Below are 27,090 nucleotides of genomic sequence, written 5' to 3'. Positions count from 1 at the left end.
ATATATATATATATAAATATAAATATAAGCGGCTAAAGGAATAGTTAGCCATAAAAGGACAATAGTTACAACAATTAAGTGAAAATTATTGTTAATTAGTCAACAGGGCAAAGTGTGTAGAGAATAACAAATCTTGTTAAGTGTGTTAAATTTATGATTGTTGTATAATTAAGTTTTTTTTTAATTGGCTCTCCCTAGACTTTTATTACATGCTAATGGAAGAGCAACATGTTGTACATAGTTAAGAAGCAATGTTAACGTAAACAGCGTGTTGGATATTAAGTACGAAGTACGCCGATGTTATTCTGAGTTAAATGATGTCTTAATAAAATTTGAAGTTTGTTCTCATGTTTATAAAAAAATAGCGATGGCCTTCCGTTTATTTGTTTCAAGTATTCACTTCAAACTTATTAATGTAAAGTTTTGTGTATCACAACATATTTATTTGGTATAACTTCTAAAAACTCATTCAAGGCTTTAATATATTAAAAAATTTGTTTTTTTACTCATTAATGTGTTTTATTTTAATTTATTAACATGTGGAATGTTTTGCTGCTTTTGCTTAACAATGAGGAATGTTTATAAAACTAAACTGACTTTGCAAATGCTAAGAGATTTTTTTTTTTTAATGAGAGAAATAAAGTATAATGAATTTAAATAAATAAATTTTAAGGGCTGGCGCGAGTAGGTGTCAAGTGAGGAGGGGGATCTTTACGGGGTTTTGACAAAAACATCTTTAACATATTAAAACAAATAATTTTAATAATAAAATATAATAAAATAAAATAAAGTAAATAAATTTGTTGACTGGAAAGACCATATTTGAACTCTCTGTTAGTATAATCTATATTAAGGATATCAAGACTATTCATTTTTTTTGGAGAGACACCACACACTGAACAGCATTGGTATGAGTTATTTTTTTCAGATAATATTGTTTGAACCTTCCCATCAATCATTGTAAGTTCAATAATACAATTCACTTCAATAGAAGATCCGCAAACCTCTAATAAAATCATACCCAAGCTTTCTATCTCACTTTTAATGTACTGATCTTCTTCAATCACAGATTCCTTGGATTCCATTTTGTATGCAAATCTTATGGGTCTACAATAGGCTGTGGAGGACGACTTTTGATTTCTCCAAATAGGCACCTTTTCGTTGCTGTTGTTAAATCCAGTCAAATCTAATTGGACAAGACAAGTAATAAATAATGATTCTTCACGCTTTAAATCTCTGTTAATGTCGGGTTCTGATAAAACTTGTTTATAAATGCTTTGGCCAGTAGCACCATCAAAACCAGCCTTACACGTTAGTGTCATTGTTTTTATTGCTTTGTCGTTCAATATCAAGTGCCTTAGCACAGGTTCCTGAACTGCACAGATTCTTTGCAAAGTATGAGTCATTAAATCTTTTGAAGGAACTGAAGCTGAATAGTCCTCCACTGTTATGTTTGCAGGATAACATTTCAATTTTGCATCTCTGAAATCATTGTAAGCGGGGTAGATGTTATATTCTTTCTCCAAGGCTCCGCTTCTAATCAATTGATAGGAAGCTTTTGTCAGACTTGCATCAATTATTAAAGCCAGTGCTTCGTCTGCTGAATATTTAGTTGCTTTATCTGTATTTGATATATTTAAAACATTCTTGGCAGCAATAACAACAGATTCATCTCTAAATTTTTTATTAGCAGCAAAAAATAATTCATTGGATGAATGAGATTCAATTAAACAAGATACACGCCGTTTTTTAGTTTTATTAGAACTATTATCAAATGCAACTGGTTTTCGACCACGTCTACTTGCAGTTGGTTCATTGTCTTTTTTTCTGACAATTAAATATTCATTAAGCCAGTTCACAAACTTCTTTTCAAAATTTTTCACAGTCTAGTTTGCAGATTTCCACTTTTTTTTATACAAGTAAACAAATCGTTGAACAGCATGTCTAAAATCAACGTCTTTAAAATCAGCAAATTTTGGCTGAATAAATTTTAATATATCTTCAGTAATATTTTGTTTTGAAATACTAAGATTGTTTTTTTGGAGAAAATTATGAATGTCTAAGTTTAACAAAACCATATCTAAATAATTATTGTAACAAGTATTTTGTATTTAAAAGTAAAATGTTATAATATATATGCCGCCTGGACTACTAATACTTGTTAGTAATTAAGTTACTACAAGTATTAGTAATTAAAATTAAAAGTAATTAAATTACTGTCAGTGTTAGTAATTAAATTACTAACAACTACCGAAAATATGTTGTTGCTATGTTATGCAAAGTAAGGTATCCATAGTAACCAAAAAAAGTTAACCTCATAAGAATTCTGAATCTCATTTTAATACATACCCCCAATATTGTGTATTTAGCGCAAGTAAAATACTGTTAAAACAACGTTAATGTAAAAATGAGTTGTTGCTATGCAAAATTTAGTACCATAGCAACCAAGTTAAAACATACATAAAATCTGAACGGGGATTTAAGGGGACAAGCAATCAATTAAAACTCGATTGAAGCATCATATAGCTCAAATAAATATAAGACAACACATGGCAAATTGTGGTAATTATTAGTTATTGTGCGGCAAAAAATAAGTTTCTTAAGAAATTTTTTTTTTTAATCTGTGATTTTCAAAGTATAACTGAGATAACATGCTATGACAAATTTATTTCACACATTGGTTTTTCTTATCTCTAAATACTCTAGAATAACATGTACTAATTTTTTGTTTCAAAAACGTAGATGTAATTGAAATATAACACAACGTTGATGTCACCGTTAATTACTTATTTATAATTTTTTTATTTTTTTATTTTATCTCAATATTCAAATGCTTAGAGTCCTGGTAACTAAGGGATTTAATATAAATAAATTATCAATAGATTTCTCCTAATATATATAGATACTAAAATTAAATAGGTTTTCAAGATTAGACAACTAAAATTTTTCCCATTTTGTCCACCTACTGGCCCACTGTGCAGCCCTTCTTTTAAGGTGGAAAACCCCTCAGAAATATGAAATTTTTGAAAAAAAATTTTATTTTCTTGTTTTGTGCAAAATTTATTAGAGGTTCACAAGCTGAAAACTATTTTTGAAAATTCGCTATAGATCTTCATTAAAATAGATTTTATTGAACCCTAGTATTTTAAGCTTCCTTAACAACCGCCATAGCAACGGCACTATTTTTTACCTTAACTAAAAAATAGTCCAAATTCCAATTTTTTCATATGAAGAATATATTTTATCAAGTGAATTTTATTTTCCATTGTTCAAAATAACTTTAGTATAAAAACAGTTACTGGAAAGCTCATAAATATATCATAAATCTTCTTCAATGACGAAGGCTTGCAGAGTTAAACAAAGAACTAAAAATAATAAAAGGAAAAAAATTTTCAATGTAAAAAAAAAGTTAGTTGTAAATAATGTTGATATGGATGTAAATATGGAATCAAATATTGTAGATATAAACATAAATGTTACTACAAGTGTTCCAGATGTAAATATAAATATGGAGAAACCAGTTGATTTTAACTTTATTAATTCTAATGAAATATGTGCTTCTGCTAGAAAAACAAAAAAAATTTCGTTATCAAGACCAAAGTTATCTAGTAATATAGTCTGGATACCGTCTTATAGATTTAGAAATACTAAATTCTGTAATTTTTACCCTTACCTCTGAAAATGAAAACAAGAGAAAAGGTCTAGCGTCTTGTCTTTATGTTAACTGCTGTGTATGTGATTATTCAAGAGAATTTTATACCTCAACATTGAATATACAAAAAAGTTTTGATATTAATACCAGGGCTGTATTATACAGTGTATATGCTATGAGATCATGTAGTCAACGCTATTCTTGATTCTCAAGATTTGTCTCATTAATGGACATGCCTAAACCAATGACTGCTAATAATTATAATAAAATTGTTTTAAAACTAACTAATGCAGTAAAATCTGTAGCTGAAGACACTATGATGGATGCTGCTCAAGAATTAAAAGACTTGAAGAGTAATCTTGTTTTAAATTCTATTTCCGACCATATGCCCAATGTTGTTGATGTTGCAGTATCATATGATGGCGCTTGGCAGCGACGAGGCTATTCTTCAAACAATGGTGTTGTTTCTGTTATTTCGATGGAAACAGGCAAAGTAGTAGATGTTGAATCTATGAACAAGTTAAGTGTACAATTTTTTTTTTTTTAGGTCTGCATATTTATTATATGCTTATATGCATATATACATTTGTCTGTGTGTATATAAACGCATACCTGATTTGATATATATGTATACACGATACATATATATATATATACATATATATATATATATATATATATATATATATATATATATATATATATATATATATATATATATATATATATATATATATATATATATATTACATACTATATTATATATATATTACATATTATAAAAGACTGGTATTTTTTAAAATATTAAAATCTAATTGATGCTACATACTTCAGATTTTAATATGTTTTTCTCAAAATATAGGTATGTAAAGCATGTTTTCATAATGAACATCTAAAGAAAGAAAACCCATTAGCCTATGAAAAATGGCATGATAAACATAAATGTGCTTTTAATTACCAAGGACTAACTGGTGGAATAGAGCCAGAGGGAGCCCGCAGAATATGGAGTAGATCTATTGAAAAACATAATCTATGATATACTGATTTCTATCGTGATGGAGATAGCAAAGGTTATGATGCTGTAAAAAATGTTTATCAAGGTGTTCTTATAAATAAATTTGAATGTGTTGGCCATGTGCAAAAAAGAGTTGGAACACGTTTACGTAATTTAAAAAAAAAAGAAAAAGGTCTTGGTGGTCGTGGAAAATTGACCGATACAACTGTCGATCGTCTCCAAAATTATTATGGTATTGCAATTCGCCAAAACAAAAATAATTTAAATGCTATGAAATCTGCTGTAAGAGCTACGCTTTATCAAAAAATGAAAATTTACATTTTCCTCACTGTCCAGAAGGTTCAGATAGTTGGTGTCGGTATAATCGTGACAAAGCAAACCATACCTCAACATATAGACCTGGCCCTGGCTTACTAATATCTATTGTTTGGAAACTTAAGCCAATTTATGATGAATTAAGTCGTGACATTCATTTAAAAAAATCTCTGCATGGGCTTACCCAAAATAACAATGAGTCTTTTAACATGACAATATGGGAGCGTATACCAAAAGGCCATTATGTCTCACTTACACATCTTCAATTTGGCACTTTTGATGCAGTTGCCCATTTTAACATCGGTAGACAAGCTAGTGTTTTAGTTTTAGAAAAAATGAATTTAAGACCTGGAAAGTATTTGTTAGAAGGATGTAGGAAAATTAATCAAAAGCGATTATACTTAGCCATATATAAAAACACAGAACGAGTAAAGAAACGCAGACAAGTAATTCGTGGTAAAAAGAAGAGTCGATATTACAAATTTATTGAAAAAGAGCAAAACCCATATCAAACTGGTGCATTTTAAGATTTAACTTTTTTTATTATATATAGATTTGCATATTTATTTACACTATTTTGAAATTTTTTATGTTAGCATTTTTAAAAGCTGTTTTTTTTTTTTTTTTTTTTTTTTTAACATCTTCGCTTCCAACAAGGCTGCAAGCAGCCACTAATTAAAGTTGGAAGTTACTGTAAGAGAAAAGATGAAGGTTGTAGAGCAAGATAATGATTGACGGATGATTTAAAAGATTGCAAATTATATGAATCAGGAAAGCAAGATGAAAGAAGCGAATTCCAAAGAACTGATGTTTGAGGAAAAAAACTAGACGAATAAGCGTTTTTGGAGCACTTGGGAACAGTCACAGAAAAGGGATGACACTTAATTGAATGACGAGTAACACGAGAATGAATTTTAGTAGATGGCACAAGAGAAGCTAGCTCTTTAGAGCAGTGCCCATTATAGTATTTGTAGAAAAGAGAAAGAGAAGCAACATTACGACGATGTGATAATGGTTGAAGGTTGGCTGCAAGAGCAGGTCCAACTATGTTTACAATGCGTTTTTGCACCTTGTCTAAAAGAGAAAGGGCATCATTAGAAGATCCGCCCCAGATATGGCAACAGTATTCCATACAAGGCCGGATTTGAGATTTATAGAGATAGAGAATAGAATCCAGAGTAAGAAAGTGGCGAGCTCGATAAAGAGATGCAACCTTAGCAGATGCTAATTTTGCAACCGATTTGATATATTGTTTCCAAGAAAGATTGGAAGTAAGAGTTAATCCTAGAAGATGAAGAGTAGGTGACTCATCGAGTACATCACCGTTCATAAATATAGGAAGGTCTAAATTATTGCGATAACGATTGGCTGAAAAAAATTGAGTTTTATCTGAATTAAAGTTCACCAGCCACTGTGAGCCCCATGCTGTAGCAGAAGTGAGGTTCTTTTCAAGCTCAAATGCCCCCTCCAGGCAATCGGAGGGTGTTGGTTTCTTATCACGACTAGAATAAATGGTAGTATCATCAGCAAACAATGCCATCTTAGATGTGAGAATATCTGGAAGATCGTTAATGTAAATTAAAAAGAGTATAGGGCCAAGGATAGAACCTTGAGGAACCCCTGAAGTTACAGAATAAGAAGAAGAGTGTTGTCCATCGAGGACAACTTTTATGCTACGATTGGAAAGGAAGGATTCAATGATCTTAAAGATGTTGCCGGATACACCATAAGAAGAAAGCTTATGGAGAAGACCAGCATGCCAAACTTTATCAAACGCTTTTGAAATGTCAAGAGCGATGGCCTTAATCTCTCCACCTTCATCTAATGCACGATAAAACCTGTCAGTTATTACTGTTAGCAAATCAGCTGTAGAACGAGAAGATCAAAATCCATATTGATGGTCAGAAAGTAAGTTATTAGATTCAAGATGAGAAATTAAGTGTTTGTTAATTAAAGATTCAAAAACCTTGCTTATGATAGGAAGAAGACTTATGGGACGGTAGTTAGACGAATCAGATCGCTCCCCAGAATTTTTGAAGATAGGGAAAATAGATGCGGCTTTCCAGCAGGCTGGAAAACAAGACTCTGATAAGCACTTGTTGAATAGTTTTGAGAGTATAGACGACAGCTCCGGAGAACACTTCTGCAAGACAATAACAGGTATGTTGTCTGGGCCACAAGCTGTAGAAGAGTCTAGGCAGGAGATCACTTTAGATACAGATGCTGGAGTGATATGAATGTCAAGCAATGGATCAACCTGTTTGTTGGCAATTTCAGGTAGAATGCAATTAGTGGAATCAAGAGATGATATTGATGAAAAGTTTTTAGCAAACAGTTCGGCTTTGTCTTTAGGTGAGGTGACAAAGTCTGAACCATACAAGAGAGGTGGAATTATAGATTTGCCCTTATTATTGATATTATTAAAGATTCTCCAGAAGTCACGAGAGCCTAATTTTTGAGATGAGATACGAGATTTCATGACCTGAGAATAGCGGGTTTTGGTGTTAGACAAAACCTTTTTACAGTTGTTTCTAGCAGTAATAAACAGACGTCTGTTTTCTGGAGAATTGTTTTGCTGATAAATATGGAAGTAACGGTTTCGATTGGCAATCGCAGCAGCACAGTGTGAGGAAAACCATGGAGGAGAGTGAGGCTTGACCTGGAATCGTCGAGAGGGAATAAAAGATTCCATGCCAGCCTGAATCCACGAAGTTATGTAAAAAGCACATTTGTCGACAGGAAGTTGAAAGATTTCTACCCAAGGGCCATCACGAAGAAAATCACGGAAAGAATCCCAGTGTTTTTCTCAGATGAAGAGTTTTTAAGACGCCGGCCAGCATATCTAAATAACTAAAAGTGGTGTTAAGTTGAAATTTTAAGTATCAATTTGTTTGATTGTCTTCTGTGATTTAAACGTGACAGATTTTTTTAAAAATTGAATCCAGTCTTTAAATAGGTCAACAAGTTCATAAAATTTGGTCAAATTTTTTACATGTACTTCGGTTCAATATATAAGCCTATTAAAAATTATTGTGAAAAATCTGCTTTGCTCATATCACAGAACTACCTTGCAAGAACGGGTATCCAAAAAAGATTTTGTTAAAATTGTGTACATCTTTAGGTACGTTGGCCGGGGTCTTTCAATATTTTGGTGTTTTTTGCACCTGCTACAGCTACCATTTTACCCAAAAAAAATTTTTTTGTTTTTTTCAGTTAATTTTGTTATTTACTTTATGTATATGAAGTTAAATTTATAAAATGTCGATATTTACTCAAAAAAAAATTTTCAGGGGTTTTCCACCTTAAAGATGTGTATGCACCAATATCTCCAACAATGACGACTTAACTACAAATGAAAGATGCACATACATTCTTAATTTAGAAATAGGTGACAACATGTTGTCCTAACTTGTCTATACTCTTGTATAGACTTTTCTTTTTATATCTAATTAATGATCAGAGAATTTTCAAAAAACCTTTAAATCATAAATATTTGTAATCAGCAATCACATAAGAATATCTTTCTGGATTGGCATTATTTTTAATCGATTGTGAGCTTGCTCAGACCATTGACTTTGAATTTTAATAAATATTTTGCTTCAACCCAGCGCCTTATACAATGTCCTATAAACGTCACAAGTCCATATAATGTTTTTAAGACGTCCAACAAACGTTCTGTACCCGCTGGAAAATAAATCTCGCAGAAAAAAAATTGTATAAACTGGAAGAAAGTAAATTTCTTTCTTAATGCTTGCTTTCAGTAATACGTCTTGTGTAAATACATTTTTAAATAACCAAACCATTGTAATTATATTAAACTTTTCTTTATTTTTTAATATTAATTGTTAACCAAAGTAAGCTTAGCAAACTCAAATTATAGATTGTTTAGTATGATAAAAGGCACATAAAAGCATCAACAAAATATATTTATTGCATGCGTGATTTAAAAAAAAAATGTTTCTGGGAGTAATGTGTCACCCCTAACCCCTTTCACTCACTACTCATTTCCCTGCCAACTCCCCTCTCCCTTCCCCCCTCCCCCATTTCGCTAAACATCTATCTACTGTTCAATACTCTTTATTTTTTCCGTGTCGATTTTTAACATTGTTTTTTTTTAACTACAAAGTTTTTTTTAAATTAACAATGAATAAGTTTTTCAAGCATTATTCGAACCTTATACCTCTCGATTGTGAAAACAGCGCTTCAACCACTGCGCGAAGGTTGATCAAATTTGACTCGTATTCAAATCAACAACAAAGTATACAAAATATATACATGAAAAATGTAGTTGTAAACTTGAAAATACAGTAGGCTAAATATTTTGTAGGTTGAAAATTCGGTGGGTCAAAAATACAGTGGGTCAACGATTTAGTAGGTTTGAAAATTAGTAGTACAAGTTTTAATTAGGTGTAAATATAAAAATCAATTATTGTCGGTACGAAATTTCAAAATTATGTTGATTTATAGGCTACAATTTTTCTGTCACAAAACATTAATCGTGTCTTTTAATATAATTGTATCTAATTTGATAGTTTTCAAACATTCTTAAAATTATTTCTTAATAAGATGATTGTCTTTAGAATACATTTTAACCCATGTAAGTTTTATATTAAGTACTTAAATTATTTTTGTATAGGTTAATATGACCTTACGTATAAAACCAAATCTTTTTTGGCATGAAGAAGTTTTAACAAGCTTTTCTTTTGATTCTGTTGGTATAAAAAACTTCACTTCGACTAATAATCTAGCATCCACATTATCTTTCACAGTAAGGTTAGAACATAATTTGTGAAGTATTTCTAACATATTTTACTTTTTATTAATTTTTAGTAGGAAATAATTGTACACCTTTTTTTTATTTATTTATAAGTTTTTATTTTAAATCTTTGAGTATTTAAACTTGAATTTTTACATCTTCGATCATTATAAGATTTTGACGATATTTATTTGTATAACAGGGGTCTATGAAAAGATTGAGATGGTATTGCATCACCAATTTCTTCTTAGATACCTCTAGGTACTCTTAAGGTTATCACTCAGCTACTTTACTCGATGACGATGAATAAAACCGAGTTGCAAATAATATCTCGGGTTTATTTATCGTAATTGAGTGGTGTGGCTGTATTAAACAATCTTATGAGTATCTAGAGGTACTATAGTTCAAAATTAATAAAGGGGCAATGTTTTTTATATAGTTTACATACTGTAAAAACTGTGCCAATATTGCTTGCTACTCGGAAATTAGATGTAATAACAGTTAATAAGGTTCTACATTATTTAAAATATAAAAAAACTTTGCAAACCTTTAACTAAATTTAGACATTAAATTAGTATATTTTTAGTTCTAAATGAACTGCAGATTTGGTCAGTACGCTCTTAGCAGCGGTAGTTTTAGAATTAAAAATTATTCTTTGATCTGTTTTTATCAAATCCAAAAAAAAATGTTTAAAAACTTTGCCCATTTATATCACTGTATAATTAGCCAAATTGTAAACTCATTTTTTAGCTATACTTTGAGAACATTAATAAACTTGTAGTTCATTTAACTTTAGCAAATTTGCGTTTTAGTTTAACATTTGTAATGAGTAAAAAGAAATTAAGTAATAAATCTTTAGAAAGAGTATTTCATAAAAACTGATCTTTATTTAAACCACCAAACTTAACAAATAATCAAATTTCTACTTTTCTAGTAAAGCTCCATGTCCTTCAAGTGCTTTATAATGAATAAAAATACCATGAAAGAAGTAGGGGTGAATCCAGTATTTTTTGGTCTTTGAGATAGCTAAAATACATTGAGCAAACTCCAATTATTAATATGTTAATACTTATGTCAAATAAGGATGGCTTGCAAAAAAAAATCGATGATTGGAGCCTGGGAACAAAAAGTCTTAAAATTTTAGCCTCTCTGCCCAAAACGTGAGAGCAACAAGTGACGAAACATTTTTTGTACTATTCTTAACTAGACTTATATTCATAATAAATTTTATATTTCATGGTAAAATATTTGATTGTTCAAAAATTATGACCATATAAAGTTTAAACACACACACCCTCCCACTCAAATTGAGGTGGTTGCACTTTTTATATGGTCATAATCTTCTTTAGATTTAACTATCAAATTTAAAATTTATTGATAAATATAAGTCTAGTTGAGAATAGTACAAAAAAATTTTATCAATTTTTTGCCAATAGTTAACTAATCGTAAATCAAAATTAGTAAACTTTGAAAAATTGATCAGCCGAATTAATTGACTATTGATTTCCTACTAATCGACTATAAGTCGATTTATTTGAGTACTAAACTTAAAATCTATATACTATCTAAAAACTTTGGCATATATATAATTCTGGCATATATAAAATTCGCCGAAGGGTCACACACGAGCAGTGAACGCCTGAGGGAAGAAATGAAGTACATTAGAATAAAGGAGAATTATTTTTCGAACAAAGCATATTTTGACAGTTGTCAAGACAAAAAATAAAGATTAATAGAGGAATATTTAAAATATAAATAAAACAGACAATGCAGCTAAACAGTACTAACAATAATAATAAACAATAAATTGTTTTATAATGGAAAAAAAGCATTAATGCCTATGTGTAAGCATAATTTGTGTAGTGATTAAGTAATAAACATCTCCTCAGAGTCGCGTCTATTATGACTGGCGTTTCAATGAGGATCAGCACTTATAACTAGTTTATCCCGTCAGACAAACGCCATCATCGCCATTTATGCTTTACCCAGCGACTAATCGGAAATCAAAACATAATTTTTTAAATGATGTGATGTGGAAAAATAGAAAACAAATATAAATTACTTTATTATTTTCATTAAAATTTATTTCAAATAAAAAATTATTTCTATTATTCAACTAAATCGACATTTAGTCGGTTTCAAAAAATGTATTAGTCGATTTTAGTTGACAGTCGAATTATTTAAAAAACGTAACAACACTAATATTTAGCATACTCTGAATGTAATCCAATTGAAATATGCACTTAAAATTCAACAACTGAAAATGATTTTTGTAGAATAAAAAAAGATATCATGAAATGAAGTTATTTAGGTAAAAAATATAAAATTATAAGAACTCAAAGAAACAGTTTTATTGAATAACAGACAAGCAAAAATGACTCTGATTTAACCAGAGCATACTAACTGTTTTTGTGTGATTATGTTGGTAGTTTTCTTTTTAATTTCTTATTTTCATTATTTTAATGTTTTGATTTTGTTCTAAGATTTTTGACAAGAAATCAAAAAAAAAAAAAAATTTATAAGAAGATATAAATATCATTTGTTTGAATGAATAAAGAAACTAGTCTCTGAAAGAAACTGTTAGTCTCAATGAAACAAATATTTTTTACAAGGGTATTATAAAAATCAAGAGACTTTTTTGATTATAAATCTCGAAAAATGGTTTACTTTTGTCTTATCTATTGCCGTATCTCCTACGTTAATATTATACGGGCCAAACATGCAAAACAAAATTACTAAAATAACAAATCTTAAAAAACCACGCATGTAAAGCAAGTCATTTCTTGAAGAGATTTAGCAAATTCTCCCTTGATTTAACTTAATACCTAAATATACCTTAATTCATTTCAACATGCTTAACATACAAACTTATGATACAAACTTTAATTCATTTTAAATACTGATATTTCTTTTTTTTATTTATTAATTCATTTCAGACAACAAGTGCAAGTACAAGATTTATAGTTAAAACAAAAATATTTATTTAATAGTTCCGTTTAATGCATACACAACTGCATTAATACTAATGCAGGCAACAAGTTGAATTTTAAGAATGTCTGCAGGTGAGCAATAAACTATCTTGAGTAGGCAGGTCCAGCTCTTTAATTACAGTTTTGACACAATTTTTCATTTCTGTTTTGACCAAATAAAAATACCATGCACACTGTATTCTTGGTATTAAATGATGTATCAATAGCAGTGGCTTCAATACCTAATGCAGATCAATAACTTATGCAGTAACTTTTGCAATGCAAACCAAGATGGTACAATAAGGACAATGTCATCGACATATGACAAAAGATTTGAAAACATGTTACATCCAACATGCAAATTTGTAATATTAAATATCTGTTTCCGTATATAAAATTATATATATATATATATATTTATGTATAGTTATAATTTTTACGTATATTTATTTACAAATTTATAATTAACTTGCTACCAAAAGCATTTTTTAAAAGACATTTTAAGAGCAGCTTTTTCTCTAAATAAAATCTTCGATCAAATACCAACCACAGCTATCATTTTAGCAGAATAAAATCACAGGTGTCAAAGTTTTCAATTATGAGCCAAACCATCAAAATGAAATTAATTGAAAAATAACTGTTTATAAGATTTGAAAAGCATTTGTTCTTCTAAACTGCAAATGATGTATATATATATATATATATATATATATATATATATATATATATATATATATATATATATATATATATATATATATATATATATATATATATATATATATATATATATATATATATGCCCCAAACGTGAGAGCAACAAGTTGATAAAATATTTTTAGTACTATTCTCTATGACCATATAAAGTTTAAATCCCCCTCAATTTGAGGGGGTTGTAATTTTTATATGGTCATAAATTTTGAACGCTGAGAGGTAATACTATGAAACTTAAAAATTATCGATGAATATAAGTCTAGTTGAGAATAGTAAAAAAAATATTTTATCAACTTAAGTTGATAAAATATTTGGGAGCAACAATTGTTGCTCCCACGTTTGGGGCAGGTGTAGCAAAAATTTTGGGGCTTTTTTGTTCCCAGCCTCCAATCATCAGAATTTTTTGCAAAGTCTCATTATTTGACATAAGTATAAACATATAAATGTTTGGAGTTAGCTCCATGTCTGGAAGTTAGCTATCTCAGAGATCAAAAAATGCTGGATCCGCCACTACAATATAAATATATATATATATATATATATATATATATATATGTGTGTGTGTATATATATGTATATATATATATATATATACATATATATATATATATATATATATATATATATATATATATATATATATATATATATATATGTATATATATGATCCGCCACTACAATATAAATATATATATATATATATATATTTATATATATATATATATATATATATATATATATATATATATATATATAAAACACGCACCCACAAAACAAAACTTTATTTTTACTTTTAAAAAAACACTTTATTTTGGCTATTTCCATTTTTCTTAATCCATTTCGATGTAAAATAAAAGTTCGCCAATTTAAACAATACTTTTATAAATTTAAGTTGAAATGTAATAACATTTTATAAACTATAAAAAACTAGCATTTAATACTTTTTTTTTGGAAGCGTCAATAGCAGTCAAATTTCAAGTTTAACTTTTCTGTTTTTTATTTTGAAGTTTAAATTGCGATGACAATTTTAAGCCACCTGATTGTATTGAAAAAATTTGTGTTGAATACGATGATGATATAAACGGACACTACACATGCAGTAAAAACGGAACTATTATATGTAGAGAAGGGTGGAATGACCCTTTAACAAAGTGTCGTTCAGGTATTTTCATTTTGTTTTATCATTAATATTGAAAGTGTTTTATTAGTTTGTTTAAATAATATAAATCATATGATGTAAAAAGTCCTATGTCAAAAATTGTAATTGTTTGATTTAAATAAATGTAATTTAAAGTTTTTGAGATAAGTAACCCTAAGACAAAGAAATAACTGCAAACGTAAAGTAACGATAAAAACGAAGAACTCTTAAATAACTATAAATTTTGAATATGTTAATTTATTTAATGTCTAAAAATTTGAACATTTGTTATAAATTTTGGTATCCCATGTTTCTTGAATAAAAATTAGATAAACTTTGATTTAAAAGTAACTAAAAAAACAACTGGTTTCATTCGCTTCTTAATTTTATAGACTAAACAATAAGATATATTAAGTTCTCGTCCTATCTCACGAAAAGACAATCCTGATTTAAGCTTCTGAACAGCTAAATTTTCAATTTCTTTCGACACTTTCTTCATTCTTTCAATTATAATTTTTCTGTTGCTTACATTACGAATTTTAAGTTTAAATAAACCGTTTATTACTAATTGAGATATGTTTTATTTAAACAAATTAAAAATATAGCCACAAAGTATTAATTTTGCATTAAAATTAATAATAGCATAAATCGCGACAAAACTCTTTACATCTGACATTTTGTTTCAATAAATAATTTGCTATAAACACTTCTCATTCATTTAAATTCAGGCTCAAAACATGAAGCTACAATGAATTACCTTTATTTTGGTATATATATATTGATATATAAACATGTATTTCAATCATTTATTTTAAAAAAGAATATTTTTCAAAAACATGTAAACACTTTTGTCGCATACTGCATTTGATATTATTAATTATTTCTATCTATGTATCTATATATAATATATCTATCTATGTATCTATATATTTGATATTATTAATTATTGTTCTAAATTATTTGCTTTTAGTTTCAATGCATCCACAGAGTAAGTTTTTTTTCGTTCTCATAACATAGCGTTCTTGTTATTTCTTCAAAATTGTCATAAGTTTAACGTATATTTGTTTTCAATTTTTGTATTAAAGTTGCAAGAATACATGAAGTTTCTTACAAATATTCCTAACCAAAATTATTTTTAAAGTCTCAAGGGTTGGTTGTTATAACGACTTTGGAATTATCGCTGGAATGCGATTATTTACAACGCTTGTAAACTACCGATCTTTTATAAATTGGAACAACAGATATGGCAGCTTCAAAAATATAACTGAATTATGTTCATCTTTTGTTAAAGATAACAGTTTTGAAGTTAGTGACCTAATCTGTTCAATAAAATTAGAAAATTATTCACAATTCATTGTTTATATGAACTTCTTTTTATTTTTTAAAATGCTTTTTTTGTTTTTTTCTATTTCTTTACTCGCTGAGTTTCAAATTAAACATAAGTTTTATTTTTTAAGTACTTTGGTATTTCATACTGGGGAGAATGTTGGACTGGGTCAACACTTGATATCAACTACGATCGAGATGGTGAATCCTTTGGTTGTTGGCCAAGCCAAGACGCGAACTTAGGACCAATGCTTGTTGGTAAAGAAGCAACAATTATGGTTTATAAATGGAATTATAAATTGACAAATTAGTTTATTGATAAAAGTATATTAGCATTGTTATGTAAAGATATATTTTATTCTGTTATTCACATGACTTAAGTATATAAAAAAAGTTTTTTAATTATTTTTATTCCTAATATAAATTTTTTTTTTTATACCTTATACAAAACAAAAAAGTTACATTTAAAGACAAGGTTAAAAATAAACAAATTAAAACGCGGAAACTAAAAGAAGACAACCGTTTAATCATTCGTTTATGATTAAAACATTTATTATTTGAAATTGAATTATTAAAAACTATAAGTGAACTTTTATTTGAATGGTGTATTTATGGTATGTTGTTGGTGTTAGGGCGCGTAGTAAACAAATTATTGAGTTTTTTAAGAGCTTGGTTTTTCCTAGTAGGCATGCGTCGTCTAGGGAACGTCTGTCGTACGTCTTACGGACGTCCGTGAAAAGTCCGACCGACGTTCCCGGAAGACACGTGCCCACTGTGTTGCGAAAAGTTTTAGTTTCCTAGAAATATTACTATGCCTATTTGTAATTCACACCAATTCATTAAATTTTCTAAATTTTTTAATGTACATTTGAGTCTAAAAAAATATTTTTAATTTGTAATAAACTATCCTAGGTATAATTCCATCTTGTTTTGTTTGGCAATTTTGAATGAACCAATTATGACTTAATTGAAAACCTATTATACAAATTTAAAATGAACTTTTCAGCAACTCTATTTGATGGATTTTGCTTGCTCCATAATGATAAACACTTGTCCACATTGTTTTTGAATAAACTTTCTTAAAACTAATTTGTGAAATTTGTACCATTTTCTCCACATTAGTTTTTGTCATTAAGTCTAGTAGTCTAGTAAATAACTAAGACATCTGAAATGTTGTGGTAACTAAACAAATAAGTCGACTTTGTAGCATCAGAACAAATAAGTCAAGTTTTGTGGTAACTAAACAAATAAGTCAAATTTGTGGCAGCTGAACAAATAAGTCAAGTGTTGTAATAACTAAACCAACAAGTCACTCTCTTCTTCTCCATGATTACTTTTGCAAAAATTTCTTACAAATTTTTATCGTCATTGAACAAATTGTCATCGTTATTATCTTCAACTCTATCTTTCTAATTTTCTAAACTTTTTGAATCCTGAATTTGATATAATTTAAAAGTTTTTATAAAGTTGAACCACTGTCTGTTGATGCAGCAACTCTCATGTTAGGTTATATTTGTATTTTATACAAAGCAGTAGCCAAAAATTTTTTAAGGACACTGAATGACACTAAAGAGTCTGTTGATTTATTAAGTCGCAAGTCACCCCAATATAACATTTTTACCTTTACTTTAACAGTCAGTTTTGGTTTGAACATGCATAACATTTCCGACTTAAATAAATATTTAAATATTTTTTGAACTAAACCGTAGTTACTCAAAAAATTCAAAAAGTTTCCGTAAATGTTGGAATAAAATTTTTCATCAAAAATGTTTTTCCCAAAAATCGGAAAAAAAATCTTTTCTCGTCATTCTGCACAATTTGGTGTTTTTATATCTTAGAACTTTTTTATATTTTACTTGGTTTAATTTACGAAAAATTTTAAAAAAATAATTACGCTTTGTCATGTTTAAATTCTATTAATTTTTAATTTATCTCCTTTACGCCTACCTGTTGGGGCATTAAGGAAAAGCTAGAAAATATGAGAATGCTTTTTTTCCATCAAAGGAACAGTTTTAAAGAATTATGGGGACATAGTAACGTTTATTTGGATGGTTTGGTATTAGAGAAGATGCCTCTGATTCTTGAGCCTTCACAGAATTACTTCATATTTAGTCAGTGAGTTTATAAATTTTTAGTCCATTTCACAATAAGTATAAATATAAAGAACTTTAAAGGTAGTGTTAAAAAAATTGGCTTATATATGTTTATTAAGATAAATGTAAAGTTATGCATTTCAGATTAAGAACCATAAAATATCAATTGAAAAGACAAAATACATAAAAAATTTTAGGGTTGTGATTTTTTAGCTTTTACTTATTTAAAATGAAAACAAAATGTTGATTATTGTTGTTTTAAGCCCAACAAAAGTTATATATAAATTACCTTAAAACAAAAGTTCATATAAATGAAAAAATTGTAATTAAAATTACAAATATGTTTTTAGAAAAAACTTGTAAAAATTTAAAAATCAATTAAGGTAAGACAGGGCAATATGAAACAGCGGGGAAAAATAGATATATTGCATTTACAATGATCCCTACCTCGCGATTTATTGTTTTAAGGATTTTTAAGGGTTTAGTTGTGTTCTAAAATCATTTAGTGTTACAAAAAATAATTTGAGTCACATCGACATAAAGAAGATGAAGAGAAGAGCAATCATTTTATCTCTTAGCTATATGACAATTACGAATTTTGTAGAAAAAAAATTAATATTCAAAGTTTGTGTTTTATTATGTTGCTTATTATATGTCATTTAATATGTGTTAAATTTGTCAAAAAATGTCAGAAATTGTCATTTGTTATGTGTTAACGAAAAACACAATTTCGAAGCCAACATGTTGCAGGGCGAAACGTGACATGGTTTTGTTTGTTTTGCCAATATTAACCATATTTATTTAATGTTTTATATCAAAACAACAAAAATAACAAATAATATTTATAATAGAGATGTAACGGAAGTGTATTCGATGTGTAGCGGTGGTTTATCGGAGCCGGAGGTTTAAGTTAAGACTTACAATTCCCAGTTTATAAACAACTTGCAAGAAATGTTTTTATTTTAACTTTTAAATTTCAAGACAAAGTTGTCTTGAATTAAAGCTCTCCATTTCGATCGAATGCGTTACATTTTCACATTTGATCTTTTTTATAACTTCTAATTTAAATTAATAGAACTTAAGAAAATCAATTGAAGCTTACCAAATCTATCAAAGCAGTGAATGAAGCTCCGAGGCATATTATATATATATATATATATATATATATATATATATATATATATATATATATATATATATATATATATATATATATATATATATATATATATATATATATATATGTATGCATTTTGCTATATATATATATATATATATATATATATATATAGCAAAATATATATATATATATAGCAAAATGCATACATATATATATATATATATATATTGTATGCATTTTGCTATATATATATATATATATATATATATATATATATATATATATATATATATATATATATATATATATATATATATATATATATATATATATATATATATATACATATATATATATATATATATATATATATATATATATATATATATATATATATATATATATATATATATATATATATATATATATGTATGCATTTTGCTATAAAGTAATTCGATTCCAATAAAGTAAACTTAAAACTTTCGTTACGTCCCTAATTTGCAAGTAGCAATATTTATTCTAATATTGAAATATTAGAGTAAATAATAATATTTACATATTGTAGATTTATATACTTTATACAAAAGGTAATTCCTGCTGTAATCAACTTGATGATGATGATGATGATGATGATGATGATGATGATGATGATGATGATGATGATAATTATCATCATCATCAAATATGAAAAGTAAAAAGATATGGTCAGATGTGATTAAGATATCATTATCATGATTAGGCTTTAGCCTTCCTTATTTATGATGTTTCTTTAATATAAACATCTGGAGCATTTTCTTTACTTAACTAAAGCTCATTCATACAATATCTAAGGCAGTCTTTTCAAGTTTTCTTACCCCTAGCATTTAATACTGAAACTGCTGCGTTTCTCCAAGCTGATACCTAAATTACTTTAATCTTCTCTAACAATCGCTGTTCGATACAACGATTTTTTCTAATCTGTCCTTATAACTCTTACCAATCTTCATTTTTTCCTTTTATATACAACCTCCCACTTTTTATGTTTTCAGTTAAGCATTTCCTAGTTTTTTGACCCTAAACTCTAATTTAAAGTAAATCATAAATTAAAAATGGTTGCTTTCAACCTGCTTGGAAGTAAATAAGAGTTTAAAAATGTATAATTATATGCCAGTATTCAATAAATAGGAAATGTAAGTATAAAACTATATTACAAACTTTTATGGCAACCATCAAATAAGTTTTGTAATGATTTTTTTAATTATCATGCCGTGATAGATACCATATAAAACATAAGCAAGGCAAAACTAAAAAATTTATCACGGAATAATCGAGTAAATTTGCTTGATTTTTCCCTGCTAAAGCTTTTAATTTTGCCGGGGTCGGGTAACCATCATTTTTTAGATTACAAAAAATGAATCATTGGTTTTTAAAACTTAGTTTTAACATATTCAATAACTTGTAAACATTAGGATTCAACATGGAACAGAAAAGAATTTGTGTGAACAAACACTCTGTGTGATTTTGACTACAGAATGCAACACTTAAGCACAAGATGCTATAAAAAAATTCTTTCCAATAGTGATTAAATTTGTTTGCTATTGGTTGCTGTAAAGCAATAAAAAATATTCATTGTTTAATTTTACTGTTCGTTATTTTCAACAACAAAAACCAACAATTTCTCAGAAATTTCAAAAATATTTTGTGACTGGAAAGATCTACACCCAAGAATTCCTGAACTTAAAGATAGCTATGAACACCAAAGATGCTATTCTGATTGGAAATCTCTCGAAAAAAACCTTGAAGCAGAAAAGTACTTGAATTTAAGATTTGAAGTTGTGGAGAGACTTCTTGAAAGTGATTGTTGATGAAATTTTGCTGATTAAGTTGATAAGCCATTATTATTCTTGAGTGGATGTATTGTTGATTGTTGTATAAACCATTGCATTTTTTGATGCCAAAAAACCCCATAACGTCCTACTTTTTCCCTCAAATTCAAAATAATCTGATTGAATTACTCAGGCAGAAAGTTAGGAATGAAATATTTTCAAACAAGCTAAATTCTACTCTGTTCTGTTTGACTGTACTACAGATGCATAATACAAGAAGCAGGTAACCCAAATAATCAGGTACGTCAATATCAATGATGAAACTTGTACAATTTGGTAATTGGAAATTGAGGAAAGTTTTGTGGACTTCATTGCACCTCATCAAAAAACCAGTGCGCGAGTGATATGTATAATAGTTTCATAGTATTTTTGTCGATATAGTTGAACGAGTGTTTTATTAACCCCAACTTACTATTAGCTTTGTTAACAATAAACTCAATATGATGTTCCCATTTTAAATCATTTATAATATATACACCTAAGTCTCGTTCTATCGATGTCTCTTTAAGATTTTTTCTAGAGGTTCCTAATTCTTTAATATTGCATTTTAGTGTGTATTTATTTTTTGGGTTATCATGACCTATGTGCATTATCTTGCATTTATCACTATTAAAGCTTAATAGCCATTTAGTCGACCATTCGAAGAGATAATCCAAGTCATCTTGAAGGGAATTATTATGTGAATTTTTATCATTTTTATCTATTTTTGCTATCACTTTTGTGTCATCTGCATATAATTTAGCTTTGTTATTTAAACCCTGTGTTAAGTTATTGATGAAAATTATAAAAAGTAAAGGACCAAGAACTGATCCTTGCGTACTCCACTTTTTACAGTTTCCCATTCTGGTACGTATTTTCCTAGAATTACTCTTTGTTTTCTGTTGTTCAAAAACGACACACACCAATTAAGAAAATAACCCCTTTATACCACTTGACTCTAATTTAAGAATTAATCTTCTATGTGCAACGAGTCAAAAGCTTTTGCAAAATCTAAAAAGGTAATATCACCAATAAACTCACAAATAGTAGAAAAGAAGGAATAATATTTAAAAATACAAACAGTTCAAAAAGAAGATATACTATTTAGAAATCAATAATCAATAAAAAAGAGGATATATTATTTAAAAATATATTAGTCGGGTCGTTCAGTAGTATATTTTGATAAACCGGTAATTAATTCTGTACAGAGGTTTGAGTTGTGATTATTGTAGAAGATATATTTGGCATCGTATATGCAAAAATCTAGAGTAATCAACCTTGGGCAAACTGTTGAAAAGTGCATTTAAGAGTCACTGAACGATAATATGCCATTTGCATATTGTGCATTTTTGTTAATGTTAATGTTTATGATTAAACTATTGCTTATAGACTGGTTTTAGAATTATGAACACATACTAGATTGTTTATTGGTTTAAAATATGACTTTTATTTGATTGTTTGTTAAAATAGACCGTTGTATTACAGGCTGTGTGTGTTGCTTTGCGTATTTCAGGAGTTACATTTTGTGGCATTCATTCTTCAGATTAATTGCGTGTTTAACTGTCTGGTGATACATTTATGTCTGTGTGGAATAGCTGATTGGTGAGTATGTTTGTTTGTCTTTCGGTAATTCGTTTGGATTTTTTATTGTTGTATATGATGCATATGATGAATATGATGAAAGTAGTTGTTTACAGATACACTGATGTTTTGAATTGCTTGATGTTTGCGTGCAGAATTCTTCAATTAAGCTCACTGTCATCTGTGATATTGGCAAGTGTTTATCAAGCTACTGGTTACTTTGCTACAAATATTTGCTGCTTTTGTGCATCCCATTAAGAATTGTGCTACACGAAATGTCTGCCATTTTCAGCGAATCTGTTTGTGTCACATATCGATCACAATTTGATATTCAAGATGCAGAAAACATTGTTTGTGTGGGAAAAAAGGCTTGGAATCATTAATGACATGTTGTCTCTCATATATTGATTCTGAATTGAACATTTATTTGCTATCTGGCCCACAAGTAGTCAAAGTACATACTGACTGTCGCAAGAAGTACACAAACAGTTATAGCATTAGTCGAGCATCAAAAAGAATGATTGCCGAAAAAAATGATGGTGCTAACACTGTTACATGTAAAATAATAAGCTCATCTTTAACTCCACTTGAATGGAAGTCTCAATGTTTTCTGTGCACACAACTATGCATACAGGATGTCAAACATCTTGATAGATGTGATTATAGACGTGTTCAGACACTTGAACTTCGAGGTAGGGTTCTAGAAACTTGTGCAAAGCGTTTAATAATGGCAGGACAAACTGATATACGGGCTATTGAAGTGCAAGCTCGTCTGAAATCATGTTATTGTCTAGTTGCAGAAGAGGCAGTTTATCATACGAAGTATCATACAGAATTTTCTGCATCATCAACATTTGAAAAATCTGGCCGTTCAGTTGATAGTGACAAAGATGCGGCATTTGAAAATCTTTGTGCGTGGTTAGAGATGTCTGACAATGTATTGCTCACATTAACTGAGTTAATGTGAGCAATACATACAGAACTAAAAAAGCTAGATCACTTGCAGGTAACGATCAAGTTTGTTTTTAAGCCTGGTTTAAAGTTAACTTAATTGATCGATATAAAGACCATATTGTTTTTGCTGAAGTTGAAGGTAGAAAAAATATGATTTGTAAGCGGAAAATGGCAGTGTATATAGTGAATTCTAAATGATATGAGTCGCGGAAGAGTAATGTGCAAGAGGATAGCGAGCGTATAGTTGTTACAGCTGCAAAACTGTTGAATTCAGCTTTACCTGAGGCAAATTAACAGTCAGTTAACATAGTTAAAGGAGAGTGAGCCAAAAGTGAATTGTTCCGAATTTTTTACACAATTCTCAGTTGGCAATGTTGACCATAATGTTTGCACTATTGATGGTCTTAATTCATTTCATGGCATGGGAATTTTCTCTATGTCAACACAATGTCACACTAATTTGTCAGCAGCAGATAGAAATCATGAGTTACCTGTATCTCGTCTACAAAGGAGCAATGTAAATGACGTTATCAGAAATAGCGCCATATCTATTGAAACATACGAGTATCCTTGCAAGTCAGCATTGACTGTGATGCCATTCAAACCAATTGTGGAGATACTTGCAAAAATGAAAAAACCAGTACCTACTGCTGAGGATGTTTTGTGGCATGCTGGTTGATTGTTCTCTAGTGAAACAAATCCAAGAGTAGGTTGGTCTGGATTCATGCATGGCATCAGCAAATGTAATGAAGTTCCAACAAAAGCAATAATACATATGCATCATAGATATGAATCTGAACGACGTGACATGTGTGTATTCAACATTGCTATACATCATAAACCAGGCACAACAAATACACATACCAACACCTTGCGTGACATTTGATCACCCGTTATGGCTCAAAGCTATTGATATAATTCAAATGCAGAAACTTAACATTGTTTGTTGCCTTGGTCCGTTTCATATGCATATGAGTTTTTTGAGAAGCCTGGGCAATGTCATGAATGGCTCTAGACTCAGCATACTGTTGCAGAGCTGTTACGGACCAAATACTGTCAGTCAAATGATGATTGGAAAAGCAGTGAAAAGAGTATTACGTGGTCATTACATGTTGGATTCTGCCCTGAACATTACGATTATCAAAAAGCTTTTGCCAAGCAGTGCAACGCAGCAAGTCGTAACTGATGAAGGTTGTGAAAACATGCAAAATAGCACTTTCAATACCATTCCTAACCCATCAATCAATTAACTTCCTGATAATTTTGATGAGTTGGCCAAATTTGGCTGTAAATTAAGTGAGGAAGAATTAGAGGCTCTGCAGGTTTCTTACAATGCCATAATAAGCAGACAAATAAATGTTGATCAATTGCAGGCATCAGTCAGCCTTAAGAAATTAGTCAGATTAGTGGATGAGTTAAAGGAGAAGTTGGCCAACACATCCAGGACACCAAAATATTGCCTTCATTATTGCAGGTATGTTGAAGTCATCAAATGTTTCATGCGAGCTGGTAGAACAGGAGACTGGGAATCTTCATTTGAGAACTGTAGCCAGTATGTTGAACTTATTTGCTGCCACCGGATATAGTAATTATGCCAAGTCAGCTCGTATGTATTTGCAAATAATGCTGCAGTTGTCTGAAGATAATCCTTGGCTGTACAATAAGTTCATGAATGAAGGCTTCCACAGCGATAGGCGGCGCAGTCGTGTTTGGGCTGGATTGTTAACCGACCTTGCCATAGAGCAAGTGATGATGAAAGCCATCAAGGGAAGGGAGGTTTGACACACGGTAGAGGCATGTCGAAGAGTGTTAGGGTTATGTGGGTTAGCACTGTGCAAAAATGTGCTTCTGTATATTCTGCAATGACGAGTTTGAAAAATTTAGATCACTCCTCTGATGATGCGCAGCATGTAGACATCAGTCAGTCACAAGCTTGACGTGACTTAGTCAATATAAGCAAGTTGCTGGAGTGGTTGGAAATGAATGATCAATTTGATACCGTAGATATCCGTCTTCGTAGATTGAGCTATGAAGTATGTGCCGGCGAATTGAAATGTGCTAGAATACTGCGACTCTGCGGAAAATATGAGTGGCAGCATATTGACCAAGATGGATGGTATTACGTACGCTGATACAAGAATTAAAAAGGCTGACAAGGTGAAGATTCTAGCTAATATACACGTGTAAGTAATATCAGTATACCATCAAGAAAATAGATAGAGAATATTGATGCTTGTGTGTTGTTCAGCCGATTGGTTGTTATCATAAGCAGAGGTACAGACATTTCCAAATATTTCAATTATGAGTTAACCAATACGCCTGCGTCGTTGTTCAAAATCAGTTTATGAGAAAACCTGTAAAGGCGCAACTGAAGACTGAGCTTGTTAAGTCAATAGATGCTACCTTCAAGCCGTTGTCAGAGTCAGTTTTCATATTGGATGGTGGTTCTCTCCTACATAGAGTTAAGTGGGTGAGAGGTTTTGTTTTCAATGACATTAGAAAGCAGTATGTTCGCTATGTTGAGACAAATTACAACAGTAGCACTATCATAGTTTTTGATAGATATTGTAATGGTCCTGACATTAAGGGTCATGAGCATCAACGATGTGCAGGCAAGTGTTCACCAGACATTCTGCTCGATGGCAACAGAGCTCCTAATGTAGATCAGACATCATTTCTGTCTAACGAAAGAAATAAAAAGAAGTTTGTTGAATTTTTAGCAGCGTTTCCAACGAAAGCACAGTTTACTGTAAAACAGGCTGTAGATGATGCTGATACACTTATTGTCAGAACAGCTGTTCTGAAGTAGCCAAGAGCAGTAAAAAGGTAACAGTGATTGCCAACGATACAGACATTTTAGTGCTGCTATTATATCACTGTAATTTGGAATTAGGCCATCAGCTGTATGAAGTGTTCATGCAGTATAAGGTTCTGCAAAAAATAAACTAGTCAAAAGCAATTGATTTCTATATTTGAGATATGTCAAAATCTGGGACGAAATACGTCGATGACACTACCAACCATTCACGCAATTAGTGGTTGTGATTCAACGTCTGCATTGTATGGGCATGGTAAAACAGGTGTGTTTAAAACACTAACTAGGTCGGCTGAATTAATAGCTACATCATGTATTCTGGGGTCAAGCAATAAAACTCCACAACATGTGGTGTCAGCTGGCATAAAACTTCTTCTTGCCATATATGGCGCCAAACAAAGTGACAGATTGAATAGTTTGAGGGTATAATAGGTACTGCCGTATTACGTCAAACAGCACACATGCTGTAATGCCTGACAATTTTCCACCCACTAACAACGCAGCTGAATTCCACATTTACCGTACACATCTGCAAGTTTCTCAACAGAAGACGTTTATGACATTTTACCAAAAAACCTAAAGATTGGGGATAAAACTTGGTTGATGGACACTATGTGCCAGTTACAACTGACATAATAATTGCACCTGATGATATACTTAATGTTGTCAGGTGTCAGCGCCGTAATTCATCTACTCACCAGTGTGCAGCAAATTCTCAATGCTCATGTAGAAGACATGGTTTAGAATGTGTGACTACCTGTAAGCATTGTCGTGGAACGTCTTGTGAGAATGTTGCAA

General features: G+C 29.8%; 2 protein-coding genes across 2 annotated transcripts in view; one reads left to right on the top strand and one right to left on the bottom strand.

Moving 5' to 3' along the window:
- LOC100204309 (uncharacterized) overlaps positions 1-16,290 on the top strand; it is a 30,839-nt gene extending 14,549 nt beyond the window's left edge. The window contains exons 3-7 of the mRNA XM_065820364.1: positions 9,619-9,755; positions 14,429-14,583; positions 15,530-15,547; positions 15,701-15,864; positions 16,017-16,290. Coding sequence (XP_065676436.1) covers positions 9,619-9,755; positions 14,429-14,583; positions 15,530-15,547; positions 15,701-15,864; positions 16,017-16,196 — 654 coding nt within the window. The 3' untranslated portion in view covers positions 16,197-16,290. The remainder of the gene's footprint in view (positions 1-9,618; positions 9,756-14,428; positions 14,584-15,529; positions 15,548-15,700; positions 15,865-16,016) is intronic.
- Positions 16,291-21,271: 4,981 nt separating this feature from the next.
- Positions 21,272-21,805, bottom strand: LOC136091948 (uncharacterized). Its single transcript, XM_065819668.1, has one exon. It carries the CDS (start codon positions 21,803-21,805, stop codon positions 21,272-21,274), a length of 534 nt encoding a protein of 177 aa, XP_065675740.1.
- Between the last annotated feature and the right edge of the window lie 5,285 nt (positions 21,806-27,090).

The sequence above is a fragment of the Hydra vulgaris genome, chromosome 15 (assembly GCF_038396675.1).
Source record: "Hydra vulgaris chromosome 15, alternate assembly HydraT2T_AEP".
NCBI classification, from domain to species: Eukaryota; Metazoa; Cnidaria; class Hydrozoa; order Anthoathecata; family Hydridae; genus Hydra; species Hydra vulgaris.
Note: the sequence above shows the minus strand (reverse complement) of the source record. Positions and strands in the feature narration are given on the sequence as shown.